Source organism: Podarcis muralis, chromosome 1 (assembly GCF_964188315.1).
Source record: "Podarcis muralis chromosome 1, rPodMur119.hap1.1, whole genome shotgun sequence".
NCBI classification, from domain to species: Eukaryota; Metazoa; Chordata; class Lepidosauria; order Squamata; family Lacertidae; genus Podarcis; species Podarcis muralis.
In genome coordinates this window covers 83,814,296-83,824,794 of record NC_135655.1, presented here as the reverse complement: position 1 = coordinate 83,824,794, position 10,499 = coordinate 83,814,296, and the positions used below count along the sequence as shown (strand labels likewise).

At 46.4% G+C, this 10,499-nt stretch overlaps 1 protein-coding gene across 1 annotated transcript; it reads right to left on the bottom strand.

Moving 5' to 3' along the window:
- Positions 1–575: 575 nt before the first annotated feature.
- Positions 576–2,377, bottom strand: LOC114602503 (uncharacterized). Its single transcript, XM_028740807.2, has 2 exons — positions 966–2,377; positions 576–658 (listed from the first exon to the last, which is right to left on the bottom strand). The coding sequence occupies exons 1-2, from the start codon at positions 2,104–2,106 to the stop codon at positions 615–617; spliced, it is 1,185 nt and encodes a 394-aa protein (XP_028596640.2). The 5' UTR covers positions 2,107–2,377; the 3' UTR covers positions 576–614.
- Positions 2,378–10,499: the final 8,122 nt, after the last annotated feature.

Below are 10,499 nucleotides of genomic sequence, written 5' to 3'. Positions count from 1 at the left end.
AGAAAGTTAAAAATCCAAACTCTCTACCACACGTTGTTGGATTCCCAACTCTGACTCCCATACCCAGTGGTTAGTAATGATGGGTGTTGGAGTCTTCTGGAGGGCTGCAGATTTCCCACCCTTGCTCTACCAGCTTAAATCATGCCTCCCCAAGCTACCTCATTCAAAAAGGCTTCACAATGCTTCCAAATAACTGTTCAAGCTTTGGTTTCACTGACTTTACAATAAGACAGAGTTCCATAATTGTTGTGCAACCTTTAGGTATGTTAGCCCCAAGTCATTTAGAACTTTACGGGTTAAAACTAACACCCCAAATTGCGCCCAGAGGATCATAGAAAGCCGTTACCAATACTGGAACAGTGGTTTAAAATGCTCCCTGTGACAGGAGATGGATCACTGTGTCTCACACTGAATGGAGCTTCTGGATAGTCATGAATGGCAGCCCAAAGTAAAATACATTGCCGCGATCAACCTAACGGAAGCTAGGCTTGAGGTGGTATATATTAAGTGATGCACCCAGAAGCAAGTTGACCTTCATCTGAGAGGCAGGCAACCAAGCAGAAGGGAGAGTCTATGTTTCATTGGCGAGCTGAAGATCCAGGGGAACCTCTTCCCTACCCTGCAATAGCTGTGCAAGCCCCTGGAAGCGTTCCTGCAGCTGGAAGAAAGATAAAAAGACACACATTTCATCTCTCAAAGGGGACTGAATTTTTCCATCCTTTGTCCCAAGATTGCTATTCTCCCTTTTGAATCCCTGCGTTCATCACTTTTTGGTTCCACCCGAGACCCAGTTCCAGCCACAGGCCCACCACCTTCCAGCTGCAAGGGATCTAGCCCGCTCTGTTTCTGGGCTGGCAGCATACTGCCCACCTTTGGGTCCCACAGTCGGTTAACTTCCTAGCTTCTTACTGTATTTATTGGTCGCATAAGGACTGGCCTGACCTCCAACTCTAGCAGCCAGTCACCTTGCAGGATGCTCTTGCGGTATTCTTCCAGCCTCAGCTGCCTCCCCAAGGCATCCAGCTCACAGAGAACAGCCTGGCGCTGTGGGCAGGGCACACTCAAATGGTCTTTCTCCAGTTGCTGCTCAAGGGCTTCCAGTTCCCTTTCCTTAGCCATTCGGTGATGCCGCAGGTTGGAAATGCTCTGGTTTACCTCCTGAATCTCTGCTTCCAAGCTCAGAGAACGTTCCTCCCGCCACAGCAGGGACATGAGTTCCCCATGGATCTCGTGCAGCTCGTTCCTTTCCTGGCTAGCACTTCTCATGGAACTGCCCCTCTCATTGCTGCACCTGCTGCTGGTGTCTTGCGGCGGCGGCCAAACCTCCAAGCAATCATGTTGGGCTTGGGGTAGCCCAGGCTGGCAAAGGGAACTGTTGTATCCACGGTGTTCCAAGCTGTCCACAGCCAGTCCTTTGCCTCTCTCGGTTGAGCCTAGATCTGAGGGCACTGGGCGGGTGCCATGGTTGCTGGCATGGCGCTCCACCCACAGCCTGGCAAGCTGGGCAGTAGCCAAGCCCTTGTAAAAGAGGTCAGGAACTAACCTCAAGACCTTCCCAAAGGGACAGGCGCTGCCAAAGCCCTGCACATCAAGCCAGCTTTGGGGGCTGAAAAACTGTGCATCAATTGTGTCCCCTTTCAGGAGCAAAGCCCATTTCCTCCTGACAGAGAACAACTGCTTAGCTGTGCGTGCAACGGATGCTGGGGCACGAAGGCCATGTCCTCTCCTGTGTCCAAAGTTCAATGCATCAAGCGAGTCATCATTAACGTATAGGTTTTCACACAATGGAAACACAACCTTGGTGTCAAATGACCCTTTCAAGGAGCCCAGGTACCGCACATAGGTGACAAACCAGGAGATGTAGCTGGCAATGTCACACTTATCACAGCCAGCTGTGATCCTCACTCTATCCTGTCCATCCTGCTCCCTGGACTCAACAAGCTTTTCCAGCTGCTCAAGGCTCTGGATATCTGCATCAGGGGACAGCAGCAGCAACACATTGTAAAGGGTGTCAATGTCAAAAGCTTGCTGGCAGCTTCTTATGTGTCCCTCAAAGGACTGGATCTGATCTTGCAGAGCAGCATACAGGGCTTCCATCGACGCCATCAGCAGCCTGAGAAAGTAGAATGGGGAAAGGTTAGGTAAGTTGTGAAAAGCAACTCAGCAGGCAAAGCTTTCCCTGTCACTGCAGTTGTTAAAGACACAGGATTGTGAGCAGAACAAGGCAACCCTCAAAATAAAGAGGTGTGTACACAGTGGAGTCAAACGGCAATGAAATGCAAAAAATTGCAGCCTGTGACAATTGACTATTTACAAAATCTCTTTATACCTTTGTGTAGACCCACTTAATACCAACTGAGCATAACACCTCAAGCATCTGATAGGGTGGGCCCTGGGCCACCAAAATTCAGTACTTCTGTGGCTCTTGTTGCTCTTGTTCTCCACTGTTAGCTATAGCCCTCATGTCAGAGTGATAATGCAACCAGAGTAAGTATTGAGACACAAAGGTGTCTGTGGTCCAAAGAGGTGCCATTTCCCCACCCCTCCCCCTCTGTATGAAAAGTACACCCAGTCCCCCTTATCTCAAACTTCTTCCATGGCCCCCAACACTCTCTGCAGTTGGGAACTTACCACCTCCAGGAACAGCAGTCACCTGCAGAAAGAAGAACCAGGTTATGTCTCACTGCACAGAGGGACAAATAAACACCCTTTGCCATGGACACAGCATGTTGGGACATGCTTTCAGCACTGCAACAGGGGAACTCAGTCCTTACAACTTTAGCTGTAATCAGTGGGGCAAAACTTGCAGTTGGCATAAGCCAGCCACGCTGGCAAGGGAGTACTCGTAATAAGGGAGATTCCTGTGCCAGAACTAACAGGGTCAAAGGACTGGATGCCAAGGAAGACAATGCTCCTTTAGCATTAAAAGTGAGCTTTTCCTCATCCTGGTGGAACAAGCCAAACTCGCAAAATTGTACTCCTAAGGCAGCAGTGCCACACAGAAACTTACTTCTTTTCTTTACCTTGTGACCCTGTTGCCAAGGTCTGCTTTCCCTGGTCAGAATGGATGTAAAAAAAAAAAAAAAAAAGGCAAAGAAGCCCTGGACAGTTAAATGCAGTCAAAGGCGACTATGGGGTGCAGCGCTCATCTCGCTTCAGGCTGAGGGAACTGGCATTTGTCCACAGACAGCTTCCCGGGTCATGTGGCCAGCATGACTAAACCGCTTCTGGCACAATGGGACATCGTGACAAGTACCAGAGCACATGGAAACGCCATTTACCTTCCCACTGCAGCGGTACTTATTTAACTACTTGAACTGATGTGCTTCCAAACTGCTAGGTTGGCAGGAGCTGGAACAGAGCGACAGGAGCTCACCCCGTTGAACCACTGACCTTCCGATTGGCAAGCCCAAGAGGCTCAGTGGTTTAGACCACAGCGCCACCCACTGGGAGGGAGAATGGATAATAATATACTGTAATTATATGGGGCTTCTCAGTCTGTAACCCCCAAAACTGAGAAATCTGGGGGGGGGGGGGATTGCCTATCTTCTTGGCTGCAGAAGATATCTTCAAAATCTTATAGAATTTTCCTAAACTGGAATATTTTCTCCACAACACACACCTGGTCCTTTTCTCATTTCATTTCCACTGACCCTCCACCTCCCTGCTGCCTTGGACCACACATCATCTTCCTTTTGCCTAGCGCTTAACAAAGAGTCACCTGGAGAGGGGTAAATGTTCAGGTTTAGAAAACAGACATGCAAATGAATAAATGCTCCCCTGGTGGTTGGTAACAGGGAAGTGATCAGATGCCTGGAGTTCTGAAAAGAAGAGGAACTGCTCTGTGTGAGAATCAACATCCTAGCACAGCAGAGGCACTGTGGACTGAGGATTTGTTACCTTCTTGGAGAAACAAGGAGGAAGGCAGGGGCCTCAGCCAGGAAGAACCAGCAGAGCAGGCTCTCTGGCAAAATATGCACAGAGTGCGTTCTTTGGGAGAGACACAGTCCAGGCACAGTGAAGAGTCTTGCGCTGGTTAGTGCTTATAGCAGGGGTGGGGAAACCTTTCCAACCCAAGGGACACATTACTTCACATGCAACCATCTGGGGTATGTGTGTGCGTACGTGCATGTGCCAGCGGTAGGCTTGGACAAGAAGCAAACATGGGCAAAGTAAGGGATGTGACTCATCTTTCTACAGTGGGCTTCATTCCAGCTGCACAAATGTTAGAGGGCTCAACACCCCCCCCCCCAGGCACAGCTCCCCATCCTGCATCCATGCAAGAAAGAGGTTTTGCCACAGTTCAAAGACACATGCCAGCCAGGCAAAAGCACATGGGGGGGTGGCATGGTAGAGGGGAGGGGTGAGTAGGGTGGCCTGGGGAAAGTTCCAAGAGCTTGAAGGTCTGTGTTAGACTCCTGGGCCTGAGTTTCTTCACCTTAGTCTTTTTAGGTGGGCCTCATAAAAGTTGTGGTAAGGATCCCTGTTTTTCTAGCATAAACACTGGATGCCTGCTTGAGAACCAGGATCCTTTTTCAGCCCTTCATTTTTATTTTTAAAAACCATTTTGCTTCTTTGCCCCATTCTAGGGTAACTTTAAGTATGGTTTCCAGAGGGGTCACTGTCTGTTGCAGCATAAACAGCAAAGAGCTTTGTGCTTACCCCACATCTTAAAGGCTGGCAAATTTATTATGGCACATGCTTTTGTGAACCAGAGCACACTTTGTCTGATACAGCTACAAGGCTTGCTGACTACGCATGTATTCTTCTCATATCAGGAGAAGAAGGCAGAAAACCGATAGTAGCAAAGGTGCTCTGATATCCAGGTGTCTGCTCTTACATCTGCGGGATGCAGCATGAATAGGAAACAGCTCTCTCCAACAGCTGGCTTTAAAGGCAGAACAGGCCATGAAGATTTGCCTCACACTATGGCCTGCAACAACTTCTTGCCTTACTCTGCTATGAAACTCTATGTCAGTTACAGAATTGTATTCAGCCTGAGATCCCAATCTTAGAACTGAATCTACAGAGCTGACCTCATGGCTATAGGCTACAACATCCATCTCCCCCCCCCCCCCCCAATCCCACCCTGATTTGTGTAACATCTTTCTTGATTAAGAGTTCTGGAGACCTCAAAACTTGCCATGATTTTGTGGCCTTGGGGTCGGTCCCCCCAAAAGGAACTGTCCAGCTGTGGATTTTGGATTGTGCTTATGGACCAAAACAGCTACCTTTATTTTTATGTACTTCTTGTGAATTTCCCTAGGAGGCAGCAGAGTGCCAGAGCTGGCTCTAGTAGCTCAGTCTTGGGGAAAGATGCAGGCCTGGGCAAGGGGCAGGGGGAGTGTTTAGGTAACTTGCAATTACCCTACACATGCACTGAGGAATATGATGCTTATTTCACTTTGGTGGCTCTTAAGTGTCACAAGGAACCACATTATCTCTTACCTTTAGTGACTGGAAAATCCTCTTTTTAGCACAGTGCTGCCAATTTATAAAGCATGGTGCAGGGCCAGGCAATAACTAGTTAATTCCACACCATGATTTCAAGAAGGGGAATGCGCACTTTACTATCTAGTATAAATAATGGGCATGCAGGCAGTATGAGGCTTCAAAAGCAGGTTTGCCCATTGGAAGGGAGGCCTATTGATCCATCCTAGGGCTTACTGTGCTTCAGAGCTGCTGTTAGTGGGGGGAGTGGTAAACAGCAACTACAATGCAGGGGGGCCAATGAAGGAGGTGGTTGTGAGTGAGCCAGTCCCAGGTATCAAAAGGTTTGCAACATTTTCTCCCCTCACACTTTTTTTTTGGGGGGGGGGTACTTTTACCAACCGCATTACAGTGAGAGGTGCAGTAGACTCGACCTGGTGCCTTCCATGTTTTGAAATACAACCCACATCAGACCCAACCTGTGTGGTCAATGGCCAGGATGCTATCAGTTGTTGATCAAACAATCTGGAAGGCAAAGGCTACAGTAGAGGAAGGCTCTTCCATCATTACATCCTCCATGCTCAGAAAGGCTTGATCTGATGAATCTGTTGGATGTGCACAGAAGCCCTGGCAGTAGCCCCTTGGCATCAAAAAACCTGAACTGGCCAGTGGGCAGGGAAAGCCAAGGTGATGTCTTCCTGAAGTTGCTGTACAACAACTCCCATCAGTCCCACCCAGCTTGGCCAGTGGTCAAAGGTGATGGCATCTTGTTGGCTTTGACTCAGGGGCACCAACCTCTCCGTGCAGATGGACTCTTCCTGCTAGACAAGACTCCAGTTGCTAGAAAAAGCTGAGCAGGCTGCTGGAAGGGGAACAGCAGGCAAGCCATGAAATGAAGATGTTGCAGAAGCACAAAAGATGTATAGCCCTGGCCAAGAAAGGCACTACATATTACTGAAAGGGTGGCGGTGATTTCAACTGGGTGTCCTGCCTAACCTTCTGCAGTGAAAGTGCGTTCTGACAGCCCAGGAATGGAAAACATGTGTCCCTCCAGATGTTGTTGGACTCTCAACTCACTCCAGCCCTGCTGTAGTCCAGGGGTGGGGAACCTGAGGCCTGCGAGATACCGCTGGACTACAACTCCCATCATTCCTGGCCATTGACCGTTGTTCAACATTTGTAGGGCCACAGGTTCCTCATCCCTGTGCCAGCACAAAGACACCGCTAGTTGTAGGAAGGACAGAAATGTTCCCTAGATCAACCCAAACTACTCTATTTATTCTGCAACTGCAATTGCAACAAGAATGTGGTATCTACTCCATGCACAAACACACACACTATATGCATGACCCAAACCAGCCATTACATCACCAGCTCATTTCTGCTTGCCTTTCTGAGTATGAACTTATGCAGCCAAGCAACAATGCCAAGACAGGAAGAGGTAATATCAAAGCTTCTAACTGTACCAGAGACAGACACATTTCATTCCGGCTTGAAGAGGCGGAAAATATGCCAAACTTTGGGAGATACATTGCTTCATAAAGAATACAATTTCAGCAGTGCATTTTTATTATTATTATTTTATTGCCACTTGTAAACCTGGTTCCTCTCTATGCACCCTAAGTCAAATATCAGCATATGGTGAAGCTGGAGAATCTTTTCCAATAGACCTTCTGCACACTGAGTTTACAGGGACACAAACAGATCTTCAGCCCTGCTAGGTAAAAGCAAGGATATTAACTCATTAGTAAGATACAGTCGTACCTTGGCTCTCAAATGCCTCAGCTCCCAAACGATCAAAACATGGAAGTGAGTGTTCTGGTTTTTGAACGATTTTCAGAAGCCAAACATCCAGCGCGGCTTCCAATCAGCTGCAGGACATTGGTTTCCGAACATTTTGGAAGTCGAACGGACTTTGGGAACAGATTCCGTTTGACTTCCAAGGTACGACTGTATATTTAAAATAATATTAGGAACAAGCTGAAGTATATCACCTCATAATGAAGGGTGTGCAACTGAAGCACGTTCTCACCAAAGCTCATCAGCCATCACAAATGGAAACTGGAAGGCACAAAATCCCATCACCCCGTCCTACACCCAAACCAAAAGAGCAAAGGCTTAGCATTCAACACAACCGAGGAGACCACACTTTCTTCCACACCCCTCCTCCAATAAGGGGAAATGTGTACAAGATATTTCCTCAGTCTTATGGTTAGCAAAACTTCTGATAAAAATGGGGTGTGGAGAAGTAATTAATAATCCTGGGCGAATGAAGCACATTTGCAGCTCGTACATTGCTGAGTGAAATGCTTGTGAACCGAAGATGGTCTGGAATAGGGGATCAAATCCCCATTTTGTTTGGACCATTTTGGATGGGACAAGCTTATAACTATGGAGACAGGTGATGGCATTATGCAGTTTGTCTTCCCAATAAAGTTAACATTTAATAATAAACAAGCAAACCATGGTCGAACGTCAACATTAACATTGCTGCTGCTGCTGCTGTTTTTATTGTTGTGGTTGACGTTAGGAGGATCCTAGAGATACCAGGATCTAAATGATATCCACTTAGGTCAGATCACATCTACTACAAAGTCAGCAGCCACTGCCCAAGCTATTGGAAGAGGCAGCTATTGCATTGCATTGTCCTTGCCTGTTCTCGGCTCGCAGTCAGAAACATTTTACATTAGGAATGCCAGCCAGTGGGCAGCTTTGACTGGGATAGCAATGCCCTTTAGGCAATCCCCTTCTCTTCTGGTGGGAGCAGGTGTCACAGGTCCCCAGTGTGATCCTGTGAAAGCCTCTCACACCCCCTTAATCTCATTCCACTGGAGCAAGGGCACAGCTGGTGTGAACACGATCCTATCTCAAGGGAGCCAGGCCTAATTCCTACAAAAGCAACACGGAGAGGGGGTGGAAACAAGTCCAGAAAAGGTCACTGATTGAAAATGCAGAAGACCAGAGCCAAGCAATGCCCAAGCCCCTCTCTCTTCCAGCACTGTCAGAGTAACGCAGCACACGTTTGTAGCCAGACAATGTGTCCAGTAATGTTGACATGTGTTTTAATCTGGCTTTTAGCAGAATTTTAAGCTTATTATTTTTGAATGTTTTTAAATGTGTTTTTTTTTAAAAAACAACCACACACAACCTGATTACTGTATTTTATTATTTTATTTTTATTTTTGGAAATCTCTTTGAGGTTATATTGCAATGAAGCAGTATAGAAATCCTGTGAAATAAAAATATAATAGTTGCAAACTGGTTTTTGCTTTTGTTTAAATAAGAACCCAACACATTTTTATTGCTTTTATTCATATGAAGAGCACTACAAAAGCAAAACAGCAAATCACAGAAGTCTCTAACATAAAGTAACAGTTGTTACAGGAACATCAGTATAGGACTGCAGAACTGTTCAAGTTGTGAAATTATTTCTTTCCTGCACAGGCATTCCTTCAAATTCATTTCTACCACAAACATATGCTCTTGGGGCAGATAAGAAAGATTTGCAGGATCTGTTTATCCTGAGGTCCAAATCTGAAGATTGGCTGGAGCTTATCTCATGACACACACTCAGGTAGATGTCCTTTGAGCAAGCAGAGTGCACATTCACAACCCACCATGAAGAGAGTGGACACATTGCAACAAGCAGCAACAGCTAAATAAAACCTCTCTTGCACAACAAATCCACTCCCTCCTGCCTGCCCTGGCAAAGAAAAAAATCAAACTTTTGAGGGGTAAGAAAAGCGACAGAAAACTACAGTACAGTGGAAAAGCAAAGGATAGTAACACCTTGATGGCAACATCTCATAACCTTCACGCAACTCTTACGGAAACAAATCGGGCAGATTGCCCATTGTATGCTTGGTCTGGAAGAAACCAGAACCCATCCTCACATTGGAGATTCATGAACTGATACATTTTAATAGTCATGCAAGCTGATCAATATGAATACAGTAAGTCTGCAACTTGCATGCATTCAGCTTTACATGCATGGAGGGAAAGTTAAATAAATAAGAAAGGGGAACAGAAAAGGGAGGGGTTCTGGAAAAAATGTACAGTGTACCTCAAGTTACATATGCTTCAGGTTACATACGCTTCAGGTTACAGACTCTGCTAACCCAGAAATAGTGCTTCAGGTTAAGAACTTTACTTCAGGATGAGAACAGAAATTGTGCTCTGGTGGCGTGGCGGCAGCAGGAGGCCCCATTAGCTAAAGTGGTGCTTCAGGTTAAAAACAGTTTCAGGTTAAGAATGGAACTCCGGAACGAATTAAGTACTTAACCTGAGGTACCACTGTATTTGGCAATCCCACCCACCATTGAACCCAATGGGTTTTGACTATACATGATTTTGGCTTTAGGCCCGATCCCCAGAATGTAACACCTGTGTAAGTTGTGTGCCTATCAAAAGATATTAACCCCCAAAAACTTCCTTTCCCTGCATTAGTTTCCACGCACAGATCTTGAGGGAAACAACTGAGAGGGTTGGGTTCATATCAACCCATTTCTCATCACAAGAAATATGTTGGGCGATGAACAGGCCTAACAACTGCAGCCGGTTAATAAAATATTGAAGCAAATCTTACTCAAAGTAACATGACTGCCAGGGAATATGTCTGAGATTATGGCAGGGGTGGGGAACTAGATGTTGGTGGATTTCAACTCTCATGTCCTCAGCTAGCATTGCTAAATGCCAGAAATGATGAGAAATGTGGCCTAGCAGCATCTGCAGTGTTGTAAGTTCCTTGTCTCTGGATTGTGAGATGACTCAGATAAGTTGGATTCCTTTGCCTACGGCTCTGCATGCAAAGATCTATCTTATTTGTGCAGAACTCTAGAGCAACAGCAGCAAAGCAAAACTACGGTATACGCCGCAGATGTTAACCATCCAGAGGACAATTCTCAGTTTTGAGGAGTCACCTCAACTAAAGCAACCACAATTCTGTGCATTGCTAAGTGCTAAAAGATCAAAAACTAAACCCAAAGGAAATGCAATCCACTCTTATGCCTCATTACCATGAAAGGCTAGACAACCTCCTGATTTGCTGAGACAGGCGAGAAACACCGTAA